This window comes from Panthera uncia, assembly GCF_023721935.1.
Source record: "Panthera uncia isolate 11264 chromosome A3 unlocalized genomic scaffold, Puncia_PCG_1.0 HiC_scaffold_11, whole genome shotgun sequence".
Classification (NCBI taxonomy): Eukaryota; Metazoa; Chordata; class Mammalia; order Carnivora; family Felidae; genus Panthera; species Panthera uncia.
Window position 1 is genome coordinate 88,354,591 of NW_026057578.1, and position 25,690 is coordinate 88,380,280.

The 25,690-nt window shown below is 51.6% G+C and overlaps 3 protein-coding genes across 7 annotated transcripts; 2 read left to right on the plus strand and 1 right to left on the minus strand.

Moving 5' to 3' along the window:
* Positions 1 to 4: 4 nt before the first annotated feature.
* On the plus strand, positions 5 to 3,259 carry HTRA2 (HtrA serine peptidase 2). The gene is given in 9 exon segments (XM_049651778.1): positions 5 to 118; positions 120 to 565; positions 666 to 870; positions 960 to 1,154; positions 1,395 to 1,427; positions 1,662 to 1,767; positions 1,947 to 2,016; positions 2,698 to 2,793; positions 2,901 to 3,259. Coding segments are annotated over 9 exon segments (1,377 nt in total). The 5' UTR covers positions 5 to 58; the 3' UTR covers positions 3,067 to 3,259.
* LOXL3 (lysyl oxidase like 3) lies at positions 3,215 to 22,852 on the minus strand. Of its 3 annotated transcripts, XM_049651771.1 has the most exons (13): positions 20,208 to 22,852; positions 17,981 to 18,144; positions 17,109 to 17,323; positions 6,466 to 6,685; positions 6,043 to 6,223; positions 5,744 to 5,898; positions 5,335 to 5,502; positions 5,035 to 5,197; positions 4,586 to 4,829; positions 4,378 to 4,493; positions 4,162 to 4,298; positions 3,954 to 4,065; positions 3,215 to 3,769 (listed from the first exon to the last, which is right to left on the minus strand). In XM_049651771.1, the coding sequence occupies exons 1-13, from the start codon at positions 21,181 to 21,183 to the stop codon at positions 3,696 to 3,698; spliced, it is 2,925 nt and encodes a 974-aa protein (XP_049507728.1). In that variant the 5' UTR covers positions 21,184 to 22,852; the 3' UTR covers positions 3,215 to 3,695. The 3 variants fall into 3 exon arrangements, with proteins under 3 accessions (XP_049507728.1, XP_049507729.1, XP_049507730.1); XM_049651772.1 differs by lacking the exon at positions 20,208 to 22,852 and having other exon boundaries at positions 17,981 to 18,434; XM_049651773.1 differs by lacking the exons at positions 6,043 to 6,223; positions 6,466 to 6,685; positions 17,981 to 18,144; positions 20,208 to 22,852 and having other exon boundaries at positions 17,109 to 17,188.
* On the plus strand, positions 22,849 to 25,466 carry DOK1 (docking protein 1). Of its 3 annotated transcripts, XM_049651774.1 has the most exons (5): positions 22,849 to 22,934; positions 23,292 to 23,591; positions 23,742 to 23,835; positions 24,049 to 24,233; positions 24,472 to 25,466. In XM_049651774.1, exons 1-5 carry the CDS (start codon positions 22,875 to 22,877, stop codon positions 25,306 to 25,308), a joined length of 1,476 nt encoding a protein of 491 aa, XP_049507731.1. In that variant the 5' UTR covers positions 22,849 to 22,874; the 3' UTR covers positions 25,309 to 25,466. The 3 variants fall into 3 exon arrangements, with proteins under 3 accessions (XP_049507731.1, XP_049507733.1, XP_049507732.1); XM_049651776.1 differs by lacking the exon at positions 24,049 to 24,233 and having other exon boundaries at positions 22,865 to 22,934; positions 24,472 to 24,580; XM_049651775.1 differs by lacking the exons at positions 22,849 to 22,934; positions 24,049 to 24,233 and having other exon boundaries at positions 23,499 to 23,835.
* Positions 25,467 to 25,690: the final 224 nt, after the last annotated feature.

Genomic DNA, 25,690 nt, shown 5'->3' on the forward strand with positions numbered 1-25,690 from the left:
CGCGTCCAGGGCACCGCCTCTGTGTAGGGCGGGCGAAGAGGCAGCCGAGGCGGAGCTGATGGCTGCACTGAGGGCGGGGCGGGGTGCAGGCTGGAACCTCTGGGGATGGCGGGCTTTGGGGGGGGGTTCCCTGGGGGAAGGGGCCCCTGTTGACCCCTGACCTCCGGGCCTTGCTGACGTCAGGAACTCCTGACCCTCGGGCCCGAGTGACTTATGGGACCCCCAGTCTCTGGGCCCGGTTGTCTGGGGGGGTCCCTGAACCACGGACGTGTCTGACGTCGGGGACTTCGGATTCCAGAGCACGGCTGACTGCAGGGTCCCCGGATCTCAAGACCCGGGAGGTCTCAGAGACTCCTGGAACCCGTCCGCGCATATGGCTGGCGGTAGCGCTGGGCGCTGGGGGGGCAGTGCTGTTGTTATTGTGGGGCGGGGGTCGGGGTCCTCCAGCGGTCCTCGCCTCGGTCCTTGGCTCACCGCCCACCTCTCCCCGGAGCCAGTACAACTTCATCGCAGACGTGGTGGAGAAGACAGCACCTGCCGTGGTTTATATCGAGATCTTGGGCCGGTAACGGTGGGGAAGGGCAGGAGGCACCCAGCCGCGGGCTAAGGAACGGGCGAGCTAGGTGTCTGAGTCTCCTCACATCCTTGCTTTACCCCCGTCCTAGGCACCCTTTCTCCGGCCGCGAAGTCCCTATCTCGAATGGCTCAGGATTCGTGGTGGCTGCCGACGGGCTCATCGTAACGAACGCTCATGTGGTGGCTGATCGGCGCCGAGTCCGTGTGAGGCTGCTTAGCGGCGACACGTATGAGGCCATGGTCACAGCTGTGGATCCTGTGGCAGACATTGCCACGCTGAGGATTCAGACTAAGGTGGGGGTCTAGGCAGGCCGGGTCTGGTTGGGACTGTGAATTTGCTCACATATCTAGACGACAGGTCTCTTATTCCCATTCTCTCTTAGGAACCTCTCCCCACCCTACCCCTGGGACGCTCAGCCGATGTCCGGCAAGGAGAGTTTGTTGTTGCCATGGGAAGTCCCTTTGCACTGCAGAACACGATCACTTCTGGCATTGTCAGCTCTGCTCAGCGTCCAGCCAGAGACCTGGGCCTCCCCCAAACCAATGTGGAATACATCCAGACTGATGCAGCTATTGATGTGCGTCCTGATATGAGAAAAATGGCAAACTAGGTTGGGGGTTGGGGGAAAGGCTGTGTGGGGCAGGAACCAACTGTGATAGATGGTGGACGAGTTTATATACAGAGGTTGGGCTGCACATATGTGGCCACTGTGGCTGGGCTGGGAAAAGAGAGAATTTGGAGAAAGTGCCTACATCCTGGTTATGCCCCCAGGCATAGAGTCCCTGGATCTCTTCCATATTTTGTCCTTGTCCTGCAGTTTGGAAACTCTGGAGGTCCTCTGGTTAACCTGGTGAGTGGGACATCCTTCTTTCCAAGAATCCCTGCTCCAGGTCAGTGTGAGAAGGGGTGTGTGTTCCCTAATTCAACGATGTTTGGTCAAGTTTCTGAGCAGTCTCCTGTTGGTTATCTCCCAAAATCCAACCAGATGTCCCCAACTCCCCAATACTTCCTGCTACTCTTGTTCAGGTATCTCCATCTCCTACTATTTATTTGGGCTAGGGAATAGTGGGCTCTATCCCTGCAGGATGGGGAGGTGATCGGAGTGAATACCATGAAGGTCACAGCTGGAATCTCCTTTGCTATCCCTTCTGATCGCCTTCGAGAGTTTCTGCATCGTGGGGAAAAGAAGAGTGAGCCTGGCTTAGGGGGAAAGGGATTCCTTTAAGTGGTGGGAAGGGCATTCATTGGGCCTTGCTGGAGAAGGGGGAGGGGTGAAGTGTGGGGAGGGGGATGGTGGGGGTCTGTTGGGAGGAAAGGGAGGGGAGGGAAGGATGTAGCCGAATGAGGCTCCTTTGTCCCTCCATCACAGATTCCTGGTTTGGAATCAGTGGGTCCCAGCGCCGCTACATTGGGGTGATGATGCTGACCCTGACTCCCAGGTATGAACTTTAAAAGTAGTGACCTGTAGGACTACCAGTGTACTCAATGGTGGGCAACTAGCATCTCTGTTGAGCTTTGTTACCAATTTTATCTTTATCTAAGATGAGTTGCCTCATACGTGGAGCTATCAGAAGAGCTGTCCTCTCTCATCATATTGACTTTCTCACTCCAATCCATTTTGCACACCTGCTACCAGATTGATTTCATCCTGCTGCTGCTTTAAAAACTTCAGTCCATTAACCTGGTGTTCAGGGGCCATTTGCCATTTGTCTCCAGTTCGGCCTTCCAGACCTGGCTTCTTCCATGAATATACTCTGTTTCAGCCAACCTGATTTCCTACTCTCATGTTTTTATTTATGTTATTCTTGTTTTATATGGTTAAATACCAGAACCATGCTTCTACACCCAAGTTAAGTTCTACTCTCTCCTTAAAGCTTCCCTTAGAATTCTAGAATGACATCAGTGTTATTTAGTAGTGTGTGTCATTTGGAATTAGTTACTTTTTACATACATGTCCTACTTCCTAACTTTGAGAAGGCAGAAAGTGAATTGCCTTTGTATCTGGAGTATCTAGTGCATGCCCTTGTCTATACAATTGTCAGTGTGTTGATGAGAGATTTGAGGTGAACCCAAGGGAGAGTGCCTTGGTGTGGTTAACAGGGTGATCTATGTCCTTTCAGCATCCTTGCTGAACTACAGCTTCGAGAACCAAGCTTCCCTGATGTTCAGCATGGTGTGCTCATCCATAAAGTCATCCTGGACTCCCCTGCCCACCGGTGAGGGAGAGACTGCATTGTGAGGTGGGGATGGGTGAAGCGTGCATGTGCCCTTGAACTGGGCTGTCTAGTCCCTCCTTTCTCTCTCTGTCCATCTTTCACCATAGGGCTGGTCTACGGCCGGGTGATGTGATCTTGGCCATTGGGGAGCAGCTGGTACAAAATGCTGAAGATATTTATGAAGCTGTTCGAACCCAATCCCAGCTGGCAGTGCGCATCCGGCGGGGACCAGAAACATTGACCTTATATGTGACCCCTGAAGTCACAGAATGAGTGGGTCAGCAGGACTCTGAGGCTCCTGCTCTGATTTCAACCTTGCTTTCCTGGCCTAGGCTCTGAGGGTACCTGGACAGAGGATTAAATGAACCAGTGGGGGGCAGGTCCCTCCAACCACCAGCACCAATCCCTGGGCTCTGAGGAATCACACAAATGCTTTTTATATAAAATAAAATTATACCTAGCATCATGTTATAGTCAAAAATAAGGGCGGGGCGGGGGGGTACTGATCTTTTTCCCCATGAAGAGGCTAGAGGTAAAGCTGTATTCCCCCTGAACTGAGGAGAGATACTGGAGCTGACCATTCTGACCTCCCTATTTGAGAAAATGAGCTCCTGCTGTCTGTTGTTCTGGGCAGTCAATCAGGTGCTGCTCTTTGTAGTGTGCTTCACTCAGTGCTGGGCCTGGGAGCAAAAATTCCCCATGCTTGGCCACAGATCCGGCAGCTGGTGTAGGAAGGAGGGCAATAACTTCGTTTTGATGTTTCCACATCCATAGCACACACTGGATGAGCATGGCCGGCCTGCTGACATCAGGGGTTCCTTGGTAAGCTCCTGAGGTAATGGCAGCCTCACACCCCTGCCGTTAGGGGCCAGTGGTGGTTTTCAGAGGAGGGTGGCAGCACCTTAGATGACCTGGTTGCTGGTCTGGCCAGGGTAGCGCTCAAACCTCCTGTTGGCCTCTTCACTGAAGGCATCACCTGCAAGGTGAATGGGCAGTTTAGGCAGGGAAATGGACCCACTGTGGGGAAGGGTGAGTAGAAGCGGAGAGGCTGGGAGATCCAGAGGAGGGTGGGAAGATATAGAACTGACTTTGGGAGAAGAGAATGAAGGCCTTTCCTTCCCATCCCCCAGTCTCTTTGGGCTGCTCTTCCCATCAAATACCAATGTGGCAGTTGTGCACCCAGATGCGATGTCCATCATATTTGCAGTTACACTTCATTGCGTTGTTGGTGAAGTCACTTTCTGCTACTTCAAAATTGGGGTTGATGACCACCTGTGAGTGGGAGAAAGTCAATTTGACCAGTTGCAGTCTTCAAATCTTTAACAAACACTCCTCCCACTTGCCAGCTGGATCTCAGGCCCCAGGCACCTGCAGAATGTAGTTTCCTGGCTTCACATCTGTGATGTCAATCCACTGGCAGTCGATGTCATGCCGGTAAAGATCCCAGCAACCCACGGTAATGCCCTGCTCTCCAAAGTTAGCACACTCATACCTCTTGGAGACATCTGAGAGGGATTGGCATATGTCAGTGTGAGGCAAGGCTGTGGGATGGAGATACCAGAGTCTGTTCTAGGCCCAACTCACCCTCCTGACATTCGGTGTCTTCTAGACAGAAACTAGCTTTGTGGCCCTCAGCCACCTTGGTGCCATTGGGGGTCAGGATATCATAGTGAGTGAAGATGTCCATACTGTGGTAATGCCTGTGGGGACAAGGGAACCCCTGTTTTCGTCCCTGCCCCCAGCAGGCTTGCCCCATCTCCGGTGACCTTGCCCTTCTACTTGACCCTCTCACCCATGACACTCGTGCCACACCCAGGAGTGGCGCCCGGCCTTGGGCCTGAAGTCAGCTCGTCCCAGGTTGTGGATCTGGGAGGAGAATCGGAGCAGACGCCTGTGGCCATAAGGCCAGTTGGCTGAGCGGGCTGAGCGGGCCAGGCAGTTCTCTTCTGCAGCACAGTACAGCATGTGTAGGGGCCGGTCCTCGATGTAGGCGGTCTCCTGCACCAGTGCTGAGTGCAGCAGCAGGTCTGATGCAGCTGCACATGGAAGGGAGCAGAGTGTTGGAAGTCACTGCTGAGGGGTGGAGACAGATGGGGGTGCTTCTGCTTCCCCTGTAGAGTGTGAGAGGCTGCTTCTTCATAGGGAAGGAGCACCCCTCCAGATTATGGCTCTCTTTTTCCCTCAAAGGGGGTGGCCCAGAGCTTCCCTTCCCTGGCTTGCATCACCTTATCCTTCACTCACTCTCGGAACAGATGACTCCAGCAGTGAAGCGGGTTCCTGTTCTCTTGCAGGCAATGTGGGTGCCATGATGAGCACACTGGTCCAGGGACAGCTCAGACCCTGTGCAGCGCACTCCACTCATCACCACCTCTGTTATATTCCCTGAGTCCCAGTACCAGGTCTCCTGGGGACATATGTTGGTGTTTCTGTGAGACCCCCACCATCCAGCCTCTTGGTCCAAGGGACTCATTTCCATAGTCCTCTGCCCCAAACACAGGCTTTGGAGGCAATCGTGTTGATTTCCCTTTCCTTCCCACTCACCTGCAGGCCATGGTTGGCATAGCCCAGTCCAAGTTGCCTACAGGCCACCATGGCCTCCAGTGTCCCCCAGTCATCCCCACAGATGAGCCCCCAGCGAAGGGACCCAGGTCCCCCTATTTGCACCTCCACTCGCCCCTCGTGTTGGCTGCGGCCCCCACTGAGTCGGATCTGTAGTGACACAATGGAAGTTCCGGGTAAGCTTTTGGGGAGGGGTAGTGGGAGCCTGTAACAGGTATGTGGCTGAAGGGTGATTCAGAGGCACATAAAGGCTAGCAAGTGGGGGCATCAGGTGGGAGTTGTAGGATGGCAGGGGCCTGGGACAGTGGGCTGGGAAGCTGTCAGGCTGCAGATCATGACCAGGACTGGATAGGATGCGAGATTTCCGGACTAAACCAGGAAGATAACTGACCTTGGTCTCTACCCCAGTGTAGGGCAGGTTGCATCGGACTCCAGCATCTTGGCTATGGGAACAGTCTTCGGCTGTGATGTTCTTGTGGGGGCACTTCCAGAGGGAGGGTTCCTGTCCAGAGCATCGAACCTCGCTTAAGTGGATGGCACCCATGCCTAGGGTCAGAGGTCAAAGATCAGGAGGTTATAACTGTACCTTCATTGTCTGCCCAGGGGTCTCCTTCCCAAGGACCATACACCACCCCCCGGGAGAGTGTGTACCTCCTCCTTCCCTCTTCCTCCCATTTTCATCCCCCTCACCCTGCCCCATGCGGGCACCACTCAGAGCCTCTCGAGCACTCCCGAAGCCCAGCTCCCGACACACCACGCTGGCTGCCTGCAGGTCCCACTTGCGGTCACAGATTGTGCCCCATGTGCTGGCCTTCAGGACTTCTACCCGGCCCTCTCCAGGGTGGGCCCCACCCTTTAGACGCACTCGGGTCTATAGAGGAGAGAGATGTGCCCAAAGCAGTGAATGGAAACATCAGCACAGAGAGGGCTAAGTAGACCTGGGTGATAAAGGAGATTCTGGTGGGAGGGAGGGGGTGGTCTCAGGTCTGTGGCCCACCCCCTGAGAGGTTCCTCTCTGTCCTCAAAGGTCAGGGCTGTGCTAAGTCAGGGGCTGGCTAGGCTAAGGGGTTCTCCACCTGGGGTGGGGAAGGTTATAGTCACTGTCTCACACACCTCCCCCTGAGGCTTCGACTGTTGTTGCTTCCTCTGGCCACTGGATGCTGCGTAGAGAGGGCCTGGCACACAGCTCACCACCGCAGGGGCCCCCCCAGGGCACCTGGTGGTGTCATTGGCACGATAGAACTCCAAAGAGCAGAGGGAGAGGTGGGCCTCCGTGCCCACGCACGCCACCCCATGCAGACCAAAGGAGTGTTGCTGCCGCTGGGCCAGCAGCCTGGGGGGACAGGAGTGGGGTGCAGTAGGGTAAAACAATGCTCCTGCCTCTTTGCCGACAACCCTCCTCCCCTCCATGCCTCCACCATCCCCCAACCTTTCATGACCATTTTATCCCTTCTTCTTCCCTTCTTTTCTGCTGTTTCCCTCCTTAGAGACAAAGGGAATGGCAAGTTTCCAGGCTGAAAGAGCCCAGATTACCCAGATAGGAGGGTCCTTGGGGACCTGCAGCCAAAGACCACTATGGGCAGACAGTTAGTCTTGACTTGCCTGACAGAAACCTTGCTCCAAATGGCTTCAGGCTGCTGGCCCTAAGGAAGGCTGAGGCTGAGGCTGCCGTGCAAAGAGAGTGAGAAGCCAGGACTGCCCAGCTGGAAGAGATGGGCAGGAGGGAGTAGCTGACACAAACAGGAAGCCTGAAGAACCAGCGTGAGCACATCCTTCTGTTATGCTGAGGCTGAAATAACTGAATGAGTCAGGATGCAAAGGACTGAGTAAATCTTGGGTCTAAATGGCTTCTCAGAGGCTAGAGGGTCTTCCAGGCCAGAGTATGATGGGTAGTTATGAGAAGATTATACCAGAAGGTGGACATAGGGAAGGACTGGGGCTGGCACATGTGGGAATGAAGATGTACAAATGCAAGACAGACAAAAGTTAGTCCATATGACCAGAGAAGGAGAGAATATGCACAACAGAATGGTAGCGGTCTCTCCAGACCTGAGCTGGACTTTAATGAGGTAGTCCATGCTTCTGCAATTTAAACATAACAGAAAGAATGTTCTGTAGCCACCCAAGCATGGAAATGGGACTAAACTAGAGATGTTAAACCTTGGAAACCCTTCAGAGAGATGCCTTGAGAGAAGGAGGGAACTGGTGTATTCACACCAACGGAGTAAGAGATGGCAGTGAGGCGTGTGGTGAGAGCAGTGCCCAGAGAGGAGGACTGCTATTGGTGGTATGGGCCTGTGAGGCTGGCTTGGCAATGAACTATTTCAGTAATGTGCCCATCACTTGATGTCAGAGGAAGAAAGGTTATGATGACTCAAAGTCATTGCCTAGGAAGATGCAGAGCGGAGGAAACATAAGCACAACAGACACGCCTGGAGACTTATACCTTTGGAAGCTCAGGATCAGTGGATTCTGAAGCTGAAACAGATCAGGTAGTCTCCCAAAGTCCTGTTTTGCTGAAATAAAAGTCAAAGAGGCCACCACAGGAAAAAGATCTTGCTCTTCTAAACTCCCTCCTCCCATTTCCCCACAAGGAACACAGTAAAAACAGCACTGTGCCCTTGAATTTGGTGTTCAGGGAAGGCCAGAGCATGGCTATGTTGGGCACAGATGACCCTTAGCTAGAAGGTACTACAAGAGTACTCTCAAATTCCAAGCTCCTCTGAAGCCACCACAAGGAGGAGCTGGAGAAGGAGGGCCACCAGGGAACCACTGGGTGATCCCAGAATGTGCAGAAGAGAGGAGGGGACAGAAGAAAGGGATGAATCCTCTGTGTCTCAGCCACTGCTGAAGAAGTTATCAAGGAGACTTCTCATGTGCAAATGGCCTTTGGAAGCCTAGTGAGAGGTAATCAGTGGGGTTGGAAGCTTTCTACTCCCTTCGGTTCTGAAGGACCCCCACAAGGAAAATTATGGAACTGGGAGCCTAATTGTGTCAACTGGGCCAGAGACACAGGGGTTATAATCTGAACCCATCCCTGGCAAAGTTTCCAGAGGGGATCCTGAGTCTTACCTCCAAGCTGGTAGCACCTATTTTTAAAAAATAAAGTTAAGATGGGAACATTGATCCCTTAGGCAAACTTCTTGGGGGAGAGGCAAGGATGGCATCTGAAGGAGAAAGTGCTAGAGTATCTGCTAGAATTCACTGGGAGAAGATAAACAAGCCTGTGGAACAGGAGTTCAGTGGATGAACTTCTATCAAGACTTTCAAAAATCCTGTGATAAGCATAATTCCCCAGAAACGAGGATAAGGCCCAGCATCACTTTATGTTTCAGTGACTCATCTGGAAGGTGGTTTCTAATAGCTACTGCTACCCCTCCACCTCTAGGTGGGGGCCTCTTAGACCCCTTCCTGACCACAGCTCAATTGCCCTGACTCATCATCACTCTGCACTCTCCCTCTCCTCACACCCAGCCTGAACTTCATTTACCTCTTGATTGATCCCCTGCCCACTCGGGGTTTGGGTTTGACTTTAAGCTTGGTGATTGGTCTGAAAAAAGGAGAAAGAAGTTAGTGGAGGTAGTGGTTAGGTATGTGGCCCAGGAAAGGTAGAGGGTTTTGTTTTCTGTTTTTTTTTTTCCTGTTTCCGGGAAGGACACTTTATGCAGAGTGTGGGAAGGAGTAAAGTGAAGGGGGCCAGGTATTCCACACACTGACGGCTGCACACCACTGAACTCTACTTTAGGAACTCCTGTTGCACTCTGAGTTCAACCACAGTGGTGAAAAATCTAGTCAGTCCAGGGGGTGATGGGAGAAGGGGATACAAGGTAAAAGGAGGAGAGAGAATGGGAATGTGGGTGAACTGAATTAAGGGGGGTAGGAAGCATGCAGGTGGTTGAGGCTGGAGTCCAAGCTATTTGGGGGAAGCATAAAGATGAGAAGGCTTCTCCTCAGCCATTCCTACATTATTTCCTCTTTGTGCACCCTAGGGTCAAAGCTTGCCCATCCCCATGCCTGCCTCCCCTTCCCTTCCCTACCTCCCCTGGAATGGCCATTGTGCAGTTACATCCCTAATTCATCAGCTTGGGTTCCGGGATGGACATGGATAGGCTGCCTTCCATCCATCCACCTCCTGGGGCCTCAGGGGCGAGCAGGAGGTCCCGGGGCTCTTGCCCCATTACCTTCCAAGGGGCTTGGGGCGTCGGGCCGAGGCTTTGGCCGCTCGCTTCCTCAACTTTCTGTGAGGATAAGACAATAGCAGAGTCAAAATCAGTCTGGAACCAAGTGGGAAAGGCTGGTGCAGCCAGGGGCAAACTTCTTTTTCAACAGGAAAATTGGAAAGTCAACAAGATGTTATAACATCAGATACTCCCGAGGCTTTACCCTTCACAGCTGTCTGGCCTCACGCGCACATAACCACACTGATGAACAGTAGTGAAATTCATGGACTCAGGCTGATAGAGCCCCTGTACCAGCACGCACAGAAATTACACTAGGGTAGTGAGTAATGGGGACTAGGGGCGATATCAGGGTTGATCTGAACCTCAGGGGAGGTCTATGGGGAAGTGTATAAGTAGAAGGATGTTAGGATTGTTAAGATCGCCAGACTGACCCGGCAAGGAGAGAGAACTGGTCTGGTCATAGGGAGGCTGACTGTCTTTTATTCTTGGATGCTCTTTGACTTCTGGCATTTCCATGTCTGAGGCCAGTGAATTAGGACCAAGCACCAAGGCTGGATGTCCAAGGACAGTAACTTGATTTGACTGGGGAGCATGAAGCCAGGCGGCTTAGGATGACAGCATCCTTCCTGCCCAAATTAAATCCCATATGCTTTAGTCATTTACAAACCAAGCTCAGCTCCCAAACTTACGTCCAGAGAAATAAGTTCTAAAACTTTATTTCTTTTTAATTGGCCTAAATATTTGACCTATTTTATTTTTCAAGAGGTTGGCTTAAGTCTAAGGTCTGGAAACTAGGTCTATTTCTCCTCTCATTCTCCTTTTGATTTCAAAGACTTTTTTTGCCCCCTCTTCGTTCTGTCCAACTATGTATAGATAAATGCAGGTTTTGTCTGTCTGTTCTTCTAAGTTTATGAGACTCCCTGTTATCATCTTAGTTATTCTTTCTTTAAACACGTTCCTACTCTTGTTTCTCCTGAGGAGTCATATCTGGACATAGTATACTGTGTGCAGATGCACTGGATGTTAATAAACAGATTTGAAACAGCTCTGAAGTTGCTTGGTATTTCCTGCCTTGGCTTCTTCCTGAGGATGGATTTAGTTGGTCTTTTTGCCAAAATATCCAGTGTCCAACATTCCTTGGAAAGAGTGCACAATAAGTCTCAGGTCCCTTTCCTGAGACATTACTAAGAGTTTAGAACCTTTCATCATATAAGTATAGGGTGAAACTTTTTCTCCAAATGTCTTTTTCTCAGATATGTCTAAAATGAAATGTATTTTATGTTTTCTTTCAAGATTACCTTGATCCTCCAACTAGTACTCAGAAAAATGTAGTATTATCTAGGGATGCCTGGGTGGCTCAGTTAAGTGTCAAACTCCTGATTTTGGCTTAGGTTATGATCCCATGGTTCGTGGGATCAAGTCCCACGCTGTCAGCATGGAGTCTGCTTGAGATTTTCTCTCTCCCTCTCTCTCTCTCTCTCTGCCCCTCCTCCCCTCGCATACATGCTTTCATGCTCTCCCTCTCTCTCTCTCTTAAAATACATAAGCATAAAAAATGTAGTATTATCTAGATTTTAGAAGTACCTCTTCTCTATTTATAAGGTTTTATATTATACATCATATGGTACATATGATTTTACATATATACATATATATATATATATATATATATATATATATAAAATAAAGTACAATATAGATTATATTAAGGATCTGGTACTTATTTAATACTAGTACTGACACTTGTTTTGATTTACACTTGCACGTTCACAAATGTGCTTGTTCCCCTTACAATTTGTTCCTTCAACCATCAAACATAAAAACCTACCCGCGTCAGCATCACCTTTTCTTATCCACCCATCTCTCGCCTCCAAGACCACTCCCCCAAAAGGTTTCTGAATTCCATCCTTTAGGATCTTTTTTCTCCTAAATTGAGAGGTCGAATACAATCTCTCCTCAACTGATTCATTTTAAACCTGTTCCGATCTCTCCGACACACACGCACATATACACACCCTCCACCCCATATCTCCCTTCCTCTTCATAGAAAAAATTGTCAAGAGTCGTCAGTGCTCCACTTCTATATCTTATCTCTTACCACTCATTCCTTAACCCACTCCTTTCTGGTTTTCCCCATCACTCTGCGAGAATAGATCCAGTAGACAGCTTCAGTTTTCATCATGTTCCCCTTTTGGTAGCATCTCACACTGCTGTTCTGTCCTTCTCTTCCTCCTTGGCTGTCCTAACACTATGAGTCTGGTTTGATTCCTCATTCCAGTTGCTCTCTCTTGGTCTTCTTTGCATGTTCCTCCTCTAGCTAGTTACTTACATTTTTGGAGCCCTAAGCCATTCTTCTCACTCCACATCCTCTCTTTATATGTTCCCATTTACACCTAACCTGGTATAGTCCATTGCCTTTTTTTTTTTTAATTTTTAAAGTTTATTTTGAGATAAAGAGAGAGTGTCAGCAGGGTAGGGGCAGAGAGAGAGGGGAGAGAGTATCCCAAGCAGGCTCCATGCTGTCAGCACAGAGCCCAATGGGCGGCTCAAACTCACAAACCACAAGATCATGACCTGAGCTGAAACCAAGAGTCAGATGCTCAACCAACTGAGCCTCCCGGGCGCCCCTGCCTTCTTAATGTTTCTAAAATGTAATATAGGTGCAAAAAATAAACCTGTAATTCTTTCAGCAAAATCCACCCTAGAAACCTAGGAGTCAACTTGATACTTCTCGTCTTTGGTTCCCAAAGTCAGTACAGAACCAAGTCATGTCAGTATTACTTCCTAAACGTCTCTTCAATCCACTCACTCTTGTTCTTCTCCACACCATTCTCAGAAATGCAGAGTGGTTTTTTGGGGGCCACAAACCTGATCATGTCCTCTTACAGCCCTGCTCATGAAAACACTTCAGTCGCTTCCCATTGCTTTTAGCATAAAGACCCAAATCCTTAGTGTAGCCTGTGAGGTCTTCCATGATCTCTCAGCACCTCTGTGTTCTCAGCACCTTGCACAGTGCTTTGCAAATAGCAGGAGTTCAGTAAATAGCTTTCAGCGCTTAAGCTCTTAGAACCTCAATTTCTTTGCCTGCAAAAGGGCAGTAAATGGTTCAATTATCTCTACATTCTTTTACTCTTCTAAAATTCTACAGCTTTCACGTGTTGTAGGGAAGAACTATAAAACCAAGCTGAAAAATGATAAACGCACCTCATTCTGATTTTCTCATTCCTTAAATCTTACTGGCTTCCTCTAAAAGCCAGCAGATGTATCTTCTTTCTCTATGGAAGGTGGAGTTCTTTATAAATGATCTTATCTATCCTTTATGATTGTACCACCCATGAGAATGCTCCCTCTGTGTGATTTGGCCGTGAAAGGAAGCCTATCTCATATCTCCATCACAGAACTCTCAGGACTCTTGCAACCTCTCTCCTCACTAAGAATGGTCTCTGTTCTTAGTATGTGTCCTTCTCCAGCCTTCATATCCTAGACTCAGTAGCAGATTCCAAGATGTACACAAATATTCCTGATCTCTGAAAATTACTTCAGGCCATGCATACCTATAGGTAATTCCTGGGTCTCAAACATCCCAAGGATGGCTCACTTCTAAAGCTAGTTCATATTAACTTGAAGCCCAGAGATGCCTGTTGGCTTGCACCATCCTTCTCTCAAGCAGCTTCAGGATCATTTCAGGTGTCTCTCCCTTCTTTTCTATTATCAGTCATCCTTCAGCTATTCATTCCTCCTTCTCTTTGTTGTCACCCTCCTAATCAGCTTCGTTTTTATAACAAGCTTCTAACTGGCCTTATGGCATCTAGAACCTCCTCCTCCAATTCACTACTATCAGGTAAACTTTAAAAACACTGGTCTTATTTTATCATTGTCCCATACGAATACTTTTATTTTTAATTTTTCCATAAGATAAAGATCAAACTCTCCAATCTGGCATCAAAAAGTTCCATTTTCTGGCTTTTATGCATTCAGATCTTCCTTCCATTATTTCTCAGCACAATTTTCTACTCTAGTCAACTGTCTTTTGAAAAATATCCTAGTCACTGTCAAATTTGTCAGGGTCAGCAATGACTCTGTTTTGCTAAATCCAGCATTTGTGTTTCAGTCCTTGTGCTTTTAGACCCACCAGCAGCACCAACTCAGGTGATGGCGCTCTTTGTCTCCTCCTTGAAGAGCTTTATTTGGCTTATAGGCCGCCATGCTCTGCCTGGTCTTCTTTCTACCTCACCTTGCTGTTTGCATTTCACTTTATCTTCCTGACATAACATTTAAGCTCTCTGTTCAGTCCTTGGACCTCTTTTTTCCTGTTTACATTCACTCCCTTGGTGATGTCCAGTTTTAGGACTTAAAATATGTTTATTCAGCAACTCTAGAGTCATATATCCAAAAATTAAACAGGTCCAAAACCAAGTTCTTGGTATACAACACCCCTCCCCCCAATCCTCACACAACACATGCTCCACCCATTGTCTTCCTTATCAAGTAAGGCCATCTCCATACTTAGCTCAGGCTCAAAACCTTGGGGTGAACCTTAATCGCTCTCCTCTCCCACCACATTAAATCCATCAGCAAATCCTGTTGCCTCTACCTCAACCATACACAGAATTTTATAATTTTTCATCTCTTTCACTGGTCACCATCACCCTCACTTTCTGTACTTGGCTTTCAGGAGACAATAACCTCCTAACTAATTTCTCTGCCTCCTTGATTCTACTGTATCTCTCACAGTCTATTCTTTATATATATATATATACATATATATATACATATACATATATATATATATGTATATATATATATATATATATAATGTTAATGTTTATTATTTTTTGAAAGAGAGAGAGAATGAACAGGGGAGGAGCAGAGAGATAGGGAGACAGAATCAGACGCAGGCTCCAGGCTCTGAGCTGTCAGCACAGAGCCCAACACAGGGCTCGAACTCACAGACGGTGAGATCATGACCTGAGCTGAAGTCGGATGGTTAACTGACTGAGCCACCCAGGTGCCCTCCTCACAGTCTATTCTTAAAGCAGCCAAAATAATACTTCAAAAATGGAAGTCAGATGTCACGCCTCTGTTCAAAACCTCATCTCCCACAGAGTATACACCAGTCCTCCCAAATGGCCCTATGCAATCAGGCTTCCTATTCTTTCCCTATCCCCTCTTATATCACCTTTCCTATCATTTTCTCTCTTGTTCACTCAGCTGCAGCCCCAGTGGCCTCCAGGAGCATGACTCTTCTCCCCTCCCTCCCCCTGACCCCTAGGATCTTTTCATTTTTATCATTCCTCTTCCTGTCAACACTTGTCTAGATTTCTACAGGTTGTGTCCTCACCTCCCTTAAATCTTTTCCCATATGATGCCTTTTCAAAGAGGCCTTCCCTCATGGCTCTTTTTAAAATTGCAATCTCACTTTTACTTCCTAACTCCTTCCCTGCTTTATTTTTATTCATTACACTCTTTGCCATCCTTGCATTTTGAAATTTTACTATTTTCTGATTCTTCACTAGTCCATGAGATCAGGGATTTTTGTCTGTTTTGTTTACTGTTGAATCCCTAGTGTCTACAACAGTAGACAATATATAAATACTGACCAAATGAATCTCTTCACCTTTGTTCATGCTATCGTCTTCACTTGAAATCCCTGCTTTTTAAATTGTATAAATCTTTCAGAACCTGATGTTGGGGTCAGGCAAAGTAAAGAAAAAGCACAGAGAAAGAAGTATAGCTCCAAGACAGATAATAGCAAAGGAGCACAGCACACAGCTGTTTTAAAACAGTTTGAGTCTCCAGACCAGATAAAGTATATTCCTTGGGGCTGAAAGAACTTTCAGGTGTGTCTGAGAGCCAAGGCAACGAAAATCTAAGTATGGAAAAGACTAGAGGTTGGACAATGTATTTACTTTCAAAAAGAAGAAAAAGGATTCCTTAATCTAAAGAATAATATTTTAAAATAAGTTATTAAATGGAAAGTTTGTGAACAGTGGGAAAAAAATATGGAGATGCTTAGAGACCCAGAAGGATTTCAGTAAAAGTTAGCTCAAACCACCATGATTTCCTTTTTTGATAAGCTTTCTAAATTGGAAGGCTGGAAAATGGCCATGAACATAATATATCTAGATTTTAAGGAAGACTAACAAAATCTCCCACGATTTCATTATAGATAAAATGGTGAAATTCTGGCTACATCATTGTAGTGTTCAGTTTGTTCCCAATTAGTGGGGAAAAAACATTTCACAAGTAATGAGTAAAGACTTGATGAGTAAGGAAGGGTTAGACTTTGGTTTTGAACATTTCAATAATTTTAACAGTCACTCTGATGAAGCCAGAAGACCTAGCTATCCTGTATATCTTCCAGAGGAGGCTGGGAGGGATGATAAATGGAAAATAATGTCAAGATTCAAGATAATCTCATGGGTTCACTGTGGCTTTTAAGTGGTTTTTAAATGATGTATCAAACTAACTTAATAGAATAAACTTAACATAGATTTAGGTTCAAATAGGCTTTTCTATTAGTATCAAGGATAAAGGAAGATCTGAATTGGTTTTAGATGATTACTAGTTCAATATGAACGGTGGGATGTTTCCTCAACAGAAAGGCATACAAAATCTGGGCATGCTCTACTCAAAGTTGAGCATTTCTACTGTACCCTGCTCTAATCAGACGATATCTGACGTTGTGTGCCCAGTGGAAGCTGACCTAGATGTCAAGAGGTCTTTCTGCAAAATTCAACTAAGGAAGAGCTGAGAGGAAAAAAAAAAGTATTTCAGCCTGCAAAATAGATTAGAGTGACTGTAAAGATTTCCAAATTCCTCTAAACGACCACATATGATGCTCCAGGGTTGCGAGGCACGGTAAGCACAGAGCAGTTTACCAGTGTGATTCGTTACCCTGGTAGCCAGTGCGTACCCCAGGGCTCCAGGGCAGGTGGAGAGGGTCGGGCGCCTCGGCCAAAGGATATTCTGGAAGACTTGCCTAGGAGTGCCAGGGGCTCCCGCGCTCACGGACGCGCCTCGAGGATGGCCGCGACCGAGGGGCAGGCCTCACCTCTCCGGGAGCCCCCCCAACCCTCAAGGTTTGGCCCTCTGGCGGGGACTCCCGCGCCCAGCCCGGCGCTGGACACACCCAAGCACCGCCTCCGCAGGGCGCGGCCGCGCGCTCCTTGAACTCGGACGTCGGGCCCCGGAGCCGCGCCCGCGCCGTAACCATACCCGCCCGCGACACAGCCGGCCGCTGGGCGTGGCCTCGCCAGGCTCGGCGCGCGCCCCGGGGAGCCGGGACTCTGCCTGCCAACCGAGGGCGTCACGGGTGCGGACGCGCGACCGGCCGCCACTCGCCCCGCCCTGGTTGCGGACCTCAGAGAGCCGGAGCCTCGCTTGCCCCACTTCGGACCCGCCCTGAGGAGCCCTTCATAGTTCCACAGGGTTTCTCAACTCTCCAGTTTCGAAAGGGCCTCCATAGTTCCCCACTGTTCCTGAGCCCCGGACCCTCTCAGAGGTCAAGACACCGCTTCCTAGCGAGCACCCCTCCATCCCAGTCTGTTCCCTCCAGCGCCCACGCCCCTTCACCTGTAGAAGGCCGTGTTAACCCTCTTTTCGCTAGGGAAGCCCAGCATCCCGCAGACCACGTGGCTGTTATGGGCGCTCCAGCCTTTGTCACACACTTGCGACCAGCCGTCGGGAAGCCTGACTTCGACCAGTCCCTCGGTCACTGGCAGAGGCCGCCTGCCCCTCCCCACGGCGGGCCGAAGTCGCACTTCTTCCACTTGCAGGTGCTGTTCTACCTGGGGAGGGGACCACAGGCAGAGGACAGAGTCTCAGCGACTTTTATTTGTCCTGCCACCCTTAAGGAACCCTGATCAGCGTGCTTGCCATGAAGACAGTGGCGAGCAGGGGCTGACACAGGTCTGAGAGGCACTCCTGCTCTCTGTGGCGAACTGACTTTCCTGCAACCACGGGAGTGGAAGGACATGTCCTGCTCTGAGAGGCGATTAAGGGTGCGGAGCAAACTGAGGAAGGAGCAGCCAAGGCGGCCGGAGCACGAGGGAGAAGTTCACAGAGGAAGTGGCACTGAAGGAAGAAGTAGGAGAGAATAAGAAGGGAAATGTTCCAGGAGAGCAGGAACCTCTGAGGAGAGGGAGAACAAGGGATGTCCTGGGGACCAGGGATGAAGTTGGAGAGGCACCTGCCAGGTTCAGTGACGTGAATGCTAATGTGAAGACAACCCTGGGCTTTAATATGCCTAGGAGCATTATCATTTGTCCCCCACCCCCTCAGCCTCACACTGACCCAAATGATCCCATGGGGCATATAGGATCCCCTACCTTTTAGCATCCCCTCTAACCACATATAACCACCCCACAGCCCTCTCTGGCCATCCTGGGGTGTGTGTGTGTGTGTGTGTGTGTGTGTGTGTGTGTGTGTGTGTACAAACTGCAGACCTCAATGACATTAGAATCCGAGAAGCCGGGGAGGCGCTGGTCCTTGCAGATGACTCCAGCATCCTCATCATGGGTACAGTCACTGTTCCCCCAGCCCCGGGAGGCACACTCGGTCACACTCTGCTCAGTCCCACTGCAGCTCAGGTTGTCCAGCCAGATGCGGCCTGTGGAGGGAGAGATGAGGGAATAGAGAGGCTTGTGGAGGCAGGATGGAGGAGAAGGGCAAGTGGTGAGGATTTGGGGGAGAGCGACCATGGAGGCCTCACACCTGGCCTGATGATCCCATTTTTCTGGTTAGATAATGGGATGTGAAAGAGGAGACCCTGGAAGGGAATAGGAAAGGGAGCACAGGATTGATGGAGGGTCAGTTGTGATCGGGGGATACTCAAGAATTTGGTAGGGTGAATAAAAAACCAAGAGTCAACACTGAAATTCTGATCAGTCCTGACCTATTCAATGATAGCTACAATTAATCAAGTATGTGTTGTGTGTTAGGCACTCTGCCATGTATGTATATACATGATTATTCTTAGAACAGAGCTGCCAGAGGTGTTATCACCATTTTACATAAAGAAATTGGGGTGACCACACAGCCAATACATGGGGGCTTAAGGGTTTGAGCCATTTGTGAGACTTGGAAATCTAAGATCCTTTCCTCTCAGCTTCACTTTCTCCCATGCGTCTTCCCTGTCTGTGTTACTACATTGCCCCCTTGTTTTCCTCTCTGCCTGGACCATCCTGAAATGAGTATTGTTGACTTCTCAGAGTTGGGATGGATTCAATTCCCCCCAGAGGCCATGGGATTCCTCCCAATGTGACTGTCCCAACCAATGGCAGGGACCTATCATGCATACCCTGACAGGCCTTTCCCAGCTTCTGCTGGGATACCTACTTCCTGCCCCACCAGGCCACTGAACCATCACAAAGTCCTTGTGACTCTCTATGACTATCCCCCAAGGTCTGATTCAGTCCTTCGATGCCATCCAGGCAGCTAAATGACTGTCAGCTAAATGACTGTCCTTATATTTGGAGACAACCTTCATGCAATTGCTACCCAAAGCTTTTAGTTTCCATACCAAACATCCCTGGTTTCTTCAGCTATTCCCTCTTGAAACTTGACTTCCAGTCTTTCACATCTGGGCAGCTCTCCTCTGAAAGTATTTCCATTTTCTACTCTCTCTTTTTATTTATTTATTTATTTTTTTTTTAAAATTTTTTTTTCAACATTTTTAATTTATTTTTGGGACAGAGAGAGACAGAGCATGAACGGGGGAGGGGCAGAGAGAGAGGGAGACACAGAATCAGAAACAGGCTCCAGGCTCCGAGCCATCAGCCCAGAGCCTGACGCGGGGCTCGAACTCACGGACCGCGAGATCGTGACCTGGCTGAAGTCGGACGCTTAACCGACTGCGCCACCCAGGCGCCCCTCTCTCTTTTTTTTTAAAAGTAGGCTCCATGCCCAGCATGGAGCCCAACACAGGGCTTGAACTCACGACCCTGAGAGCAAGACCTGAGCTGAGATTAAGAGTTGGGCACTTGACCAACTGAGCCACCCAAGAGCCCCTCTACTGTCGCTCTTTAAATGTGGCAACTACAAGTGACGCTTTATTCCAGAAGTGGTCCAGCCAGTAGGAAGTGGGGGATTAGCTGCAGACTGCACCAGCTTCTGTCCATCAGTCCCATTGTGGGCTCCTACAATGTAAGCATCCTCAGGTCTCAGAATTCCTCCTAAGCCCCTACTAGCCACACTCATTCTTGTCTTAAGAGTTTATACTTGTTCTTAGTTCCAGCTTGTTGGTTTCAGCTCTTGCCTATAATCTGATTTGGTCAGCTGCAGTATCTGTGATCCTTTCTGGCTTTGGGATATCCAGACATCATTTATCTGTTCTCAGCTTTTCATCAAACCAACTGTACTTTAACTGTACAGGGCTCACCTGTATCAGGGCTGTCCTTGCATGTAGCAAGGTAGAATCATACTTCTGCAGAAAAAAGGAACTTAGAGATCATGTAGTCATTTTGCACCTAGGGCCTCTGAAGTTCAGAGAAGGCACTGACCAGCTTAAGGTCACACAGTTCTGGGAAGCAACTGTGTTGATTGGTTTGTCAGCCATGGGTTTACTTGACACTGGCTGTTTTTGGTGTCCTGGGTCCCTGTGCCTGTGCCATCCTGGTGTTCCCTCTCCCTGCATTTAGACAATACCTAGGCCATGCATGGAGCATTGCTTACCTGTTCCAGGGCCATATTTGGCACTGTGGGTCCAGCCCGTGGCCTCTGTGAAGCCCAGCTCTCGGCAGAGGATGTGGGCAGCCTGAAGCGTGAAGTCGTCATCGCAGATGGTGCCCCACTCGCCAGCTCTCTGTATCTCCACTCGGCCCTCAAAGGGCTTCCTGGGGAAGCCAGCCAGCCGGAACCGCAGCCCCTGGCTCCCAGCCCTCTTCTCGGGGGCCGTGGATGGGGATGGAGATCCCAGGCATGAGCTGCACAGCAGACAGAGCAGCAGCCCCCATGGGCTCCGCTGCCAGATACTGACAGGTCGCATGGCAGGGAAGGCCTGGGTGCCCCAGAGAGAGAGTGTGTAAGAGAAATCACAGATGAAGTCAGGCCTGGGTTCCAGAGAGAGGTCGTGAGAGGAAGAGAGACACTGAATAAGGACAGAGACAGAGATGGTGGGAGAGAAAGACAGGGACCCATGGACTAAATGAGAAAGAAACAAACTAAACAAGAGCAGAAACACAGTGAGAGAGGTGAAGACTACGGAGGGAGGCGAGAGACAGAGACCCAGAGATAGGCTCTCCCTCCCTTTTGTAAAGAGTAAAACTGTCCCCATCAGTTGTTCTGTCTCACAACGTCCTTTCCTAGTTCTGTCATTGGCACCTCCATCACCCCCACCCATTGGTCTAAGAGACCCAGAGATCAAAAGATAGTGATTAGAGACCAAGGGCAGAGAATGGTCCAGAGAAAGAGATAAGACTGAGCAAGAGGGAGACCCAGACAGGATGTAAGAGGAAGGAAGCTGTGGGAACAAAGTGGGAGCAAACAGAAAGAGACAGCAGAGAGAGACAATGTGGAAGATGGATAGAAGGTGATTGTGAGAGAGCCAAGTACACAGAGCAATGGAGAGACATGGGCAACAGGTGAGGAGAGGGACTGGCAGGAGCCAATGAGGGGCAACAGGCGGCAGGAAGGACCCAGATGATTCCATTCAGCCATTCGGACAGAGGACAGACAGCTACTGATTGTGGAGAGAAGCAGGCAAGGGGGGTTAGGAGACCCTCAGATCTTAGTTAGGTTCCTGAATGGGAGCCAAGCCCAGAGTCCTGTCTGGGCAGATCCCAAGGCAGAGAGGGCAGAGACCAGAACACATGGAGAACCCCCTGCACACCCTACCCAGCACACAGGCTCTCACATGCCCTGCAGGTTCAAGGGGCCCAGGAGGGCCAGGCCTCAAGCTGACAGGGGTGTGGGGTGGGGTTGTCCAGACCTCCTGCCAACACTGCCATGGCTGTCACTGGGCAACGGGAGCCCAGGGCGCCAATCGCCAATCGGCTCCTCAGCCAAGGCCTTTCCTCTGTCTGGGGCTGAGAACAGCCCCTCTCCAGCAAGAGGCCCCCCGAACATGCTTCCCCCCACTCAGACAAACAACACAACAGGAAAGCTTTGTTCTGGGGACATTCTGGCTTGGGGGCCCAGGGGTAGGGCCTCACAGAGGAGCCCCCAGCCTTAGGGCCCTCGCGGCTGCCCTATTTGGAACATCCTGCAGCCCCCCACCCGCCAAATATCTGCCTCCTCTCTCCACTCTCCTTGTGTCTCACTCTTCTTTAACAATGATAAAACCCTCAGTGGGTTGGGTTCCCCTCGACCCTAACCCGCATCACCCCTTTTCGTGGTCCCTCCACCATCCTCCCATCCGAAACGCTCCTTCCTCCCGCGGCGGCGTGACTCCCCCTACCTTGGCTGAGCGGGGACCTAGGGGCTGGGAGAAGAGTCCAGGTCCTGGAGATCAGTCCTAGGACTTCCCCAAAAAAGTGCTCGGCCAGGGGAGACTGGACCCCCCCCCCCCTCTTTCCCCCCTCTCCTTTCGTCCCTCCCATGTCCCCTTGAGCCCTCCCACATTCCGCCCTCTCCCTCGATTCCTCCCAGGCCAGTTCCCTCCTCTTCTCCTTTTGGTCCTCCCCTCCCCCGTGGAGCTGGCCGCAGCCGCTCCACCTCCCTCCGCCCCCCACCGCCGACCCTCCCGGCCTGCTCAATGAAGCTTTCTTTTCCCGCGGGTTGGAGGCCGGGCAGCTGCGGTCAGTGAGCTAGACACGCAAAAGGCCATGGGGCCGCGGACCGGCCCGAACGGCGGCCCCTGGGCGGCGGGAGTCCGCGGCTCAGCTCCGGGCTCCGGGAAGCCTTCCAGTCCCCAGCCCCCATCCTTCCCCCAAGTCCCGGGCTCCGCGGAGTGTAAACAGCCCGACTCCAGCCGGGCTGGGGGCGGGTCCGGTCAGGGGAACCGAGGCTATGAAAGCCCACATAGTCCCTCCGGTGCCCCAGAATGCCCACTGGCGTTTTCGGAGTGACGTCACGGCCTTCACTCTGACGTCACGTTGAGCATACGACGTCGTACACAACCCCTAAGCCCAGGCGCGCCAGAGCCCTCTGGTCGAAACCGCGAGCTTTCTTTTGGTGAAGCCACTTGTGCGCGTCCCAGGACTGTAGGCAGGGGCCTAAGAGTGGTGCACCGCCAACTTATCTGGGGACCCCCTCCCCTTTCTTCCTGCTCCTCTCCTGGCTCCCCCTGAGCGGTCCGCGAAGGCCGGGGGAGGGGCGGGAACGCCTCCGGAGGCCCGGCCCCGCCCCCGCCCCGCCCCTAGCCCGCAAGGCCAGGAAGCGCGGAAGGAACCGCCGGGGGCCATGGACGGGGCTGTGATGGAAGGGCCGCTCTTTTTGCAAAGTCAGCGTTTCGGTACCAAGGTAGTCGGGGCAGGGGTTGCCGAGCCCCATCATACCTAGGGGTGGGCTGGTGACCCCAGAGAGAGAGAGAGGGAGGGGGCGGCAGCGGGTTGGATGGAGCGCCGGCCGGGAGTAGTAGAGCCCTATGACGTTCCCGCGAAGTTGATTTCACACTGCGGAGAAGCGGCGGCCGGCCTCGGGGTACGCCCTTTCTGGTCCTAGGGAGACCGAGGGGCATCCTTCTCGGGAAACTTCGCCGTTCGTAGGGAAGATTTGGACCCGAAATCGGCCCGCGCCGGTTCTCTCCTTTCCCGTCGGGGCGCAGACAGCCGGTGCTCGCCCGCTCCCTCCCCAGCGTCTCTCGCTCTCTCTCCCCAGAGATGGAGGAAGACCTGGGCCGTGCTCTATCCTGCCAGTCCCCACGGCGTAGCGCGGCTCGAGTTCTTTGACCACAAGGGGTCGGGCGCTGGAGGGGGCCGAGGGGGCTCGCGCCGCCTGGACTGCAAGGTTATCCGTCTGGCAGAGTGTGTGAGCGTGGCCCCCGTGGCTGTGGAGAGCCCCCCTGAGCCCGGCGCTTCAGCTTTCCGCCTGGACACTGCGCAGCGCTCCCACCTGCTGGCGGCCGACGCGCCGTCCAGCGCCGCCTGGGTGCAAACGCTGTGCCGAAACGCCTTTCCGGTGAGGGGGCCGGGGCGAAATGCACCGGGGCCAAGAAGCGACGCGGGGTGGGGGCAGTTACAGCAGTAAAGGGCCTGAGCTGGCTCAGACCCTGGGAACAGCGTGGAGGGAATTGCGGGGTCCTCGATACTGTTCTTCTCTTTACTCCAGAAAGGCAGTTGGGCTCTGGCGCCTGCTGAGAACCCACCCAAGCTTTCTGCCTTGGAGATGCTGGAGAACTCGCTGTATAGCCCCACCTGGGAAGGTAGACGGCTGAGAGGCCCTGGCAGGGATGGGGAGGGGGGGAAGGAAGGGTGTCCTTGGGAAGGGAGTGATTAAATGGTCAGGGGCCCATGGGGAAGTAGGAAGCTCCTGAAACTGGTTTCCAAGTGAGTGCTTAGGCAACCTGTTCCCGCTTCCCCAGCCCCCTCACTCACCTGTGCGGCCAGGTGCCAGTCTAATTGTGTATTCCTTCCAGGATCCCAGTTCTGGGTAACCGTACAGAGGACTGAAGCCGCTGAGCGCTGTGGCCTGCATGGCTCCTATGTGCTGAGGGTGGAGGCTGAGAAGCTGACTCTCCTGACCATAGGGGCCCAGGGTCAGATACTGGAGCCACTCCTTTCCTGGCCTTATACTCTGTTGCGCCGCTATGGCCGGGACAAGGTGCGGGGTCTGTTGGGGCGCACTGACTTCCTAGGTGGGGCTAGCTGTGGGGTTGGTGGTGTGGGGCAGGACAGGAAGGTGGGAAGCCCTGTCCTCAGGATAAACCTTCCTTGCCTAGCCCATGACCCTCCCTCCCTCCCCAGGTAGTCTTTTCTTTGTGGATCCCCTAACTAGGTTGGGCCCTGTGACTCATCCCTCATGGCTCCTGGTAATGTGTTTCCCTCTACACTTTCTTCAGGTCATGTTCTCTTTTGAGGCTGGCCGCCGCTGCCCTTCAGGCCCTGGAACCTTCACCTTCCAGACAGCACAGGGGAATGATATCTTTCAGGCGGTTGAAACTGCTATTCACCGGCAGAAGGTCCAGGGAAAGGATGGTCAAGGGCAGGACAGTCTCAGAGCCGATTCCCATGAAGGAGAAGCGGCAGAAGGGAAGTTGGTGTCCCTCCCTGGCCCTCAGGAACTCCCGGGCACTCCTCCGGCCCTGTATGCTGAACCCTTAGACTCACTGCGCATTCCTTCAGGCCCTTCCCAGGATTCCCTATACTCAGACCCCCTGGACAGCACCCCTGCTCGGGCAGGGGAGGCGGCACAGTTAAAGAAACCTCTTTACTGGGAATTGTACCAGCATGTGCAGCAGCAGTTGCTGAAGGCCAAGCTGACGGACCCCAAAGAGGACCCCATCTATGATGAACCTGAAGGCCTGGCCCCAGCTGCTCTCCGGGGCCTTTATGATTTGCCTCAGGAGCCCAAGGATGCATGGTGGTGCCAGGCTCGAGTGAAGGAGGAGGGCTATGAGCTCCCCTATAACCCTGCCACTGATGACTATGAAGTGCCACCGCCTCCTCGGAGCACAAAGCCCCTCCTGGCTCCCAAGCCCCGGGGCCGGCCCTTCCCTGAGCCTGGAGTTGCAGCTGGTGGTGGTGGTGGTGGCGGTGGCGGTGGCAGAGGCCACAGTTCAGACACTGTCCTGTACAGCCAGGTCCAAAAGAGCGGTGGTGCCCCGGGGAGCTGGGACTGTGGGCTGTCCAGGGCAGGGGCTGAAGGGACCAAGGCCAAGGCAGAGAGCTCCACATGAGAGGGCGAAGCTGGGAACACTGTGGGAGGACCACGGGAAGGTGGCACTGGGGATCAAAGATACTTGTTAGGAGCTGCAGGAACCAGAGGGCCGGAAGGTCCTGTGTGAGCCAGCCCAGGGCACTAGGGGGACCAGGGGAGTCAAGGGGAGGACGATCAATCTCAAGAAGTCCTGAAAGTGGGACAGGTGGCAGGGGTGAGGGATAGGACTTGGGAGAGACCGGCACCCCTAAGTCATCCTCCCCAAAGGAATGGACAGCGCTGGACCAGGTCTATGAAGAGGGGTGCTTGCTCTGAGTTGGTGCAGTCAAAGGGGCCTGCATGGAGGCTACAGGGAGCTGCTGAACTGTGCCTGGATCCTGACCCCTGCATTGTTCTTTGCC

Excerpts from the sequence above, each read along its gene's own strand:
- DOK1 (XM_049651774.1), top strand. The coding sequence starts at position 22,875 with ATGGACGGGGCTGTGATGGAAGGGCCGCTCTTTTTGCAAAGTCAGCGT. Across the intron at positions 22,935-23,291 it reads GTCAGCGTTTCGGTACCAAG|AGATGGAGGAAGACCTGGGC; the intron begins GTAGTCGGGGCA and ends CTCTCTCCCCAG. Across the intron at positions 23,592-23,741 it reads TGTGCCGAAACGCCTTTCCG|AAAGGCAGTTGGGCTCTGGC; the intron begins GTGAGGGGGCCG and ends TCTTTACTCCAG.
- LOXL3 (XM_049651771.1), bottom strand. The coding sequence starts at position 21,183 with ATGGAATCATCTGGGTCCTTCCTGCCGCCTGTTGCCCCTCATTGGCTC. Across the intron at positions 4,830-5,034 it reads TGGAGTCATCTGTTCCGAGA|CTGCATCAGACCTGCTGCTG; the intron begins GTGAGTGAAGGA and ends TTCCATGTGCAG. Across the intron at positions 3,770-3,953 it reads GGTGCACAACTGCCACATTG|GTGATGCCTTCAGTGAAGAG; the intron begins GTATTTGATGGG and ends TTCACCTTGCAG.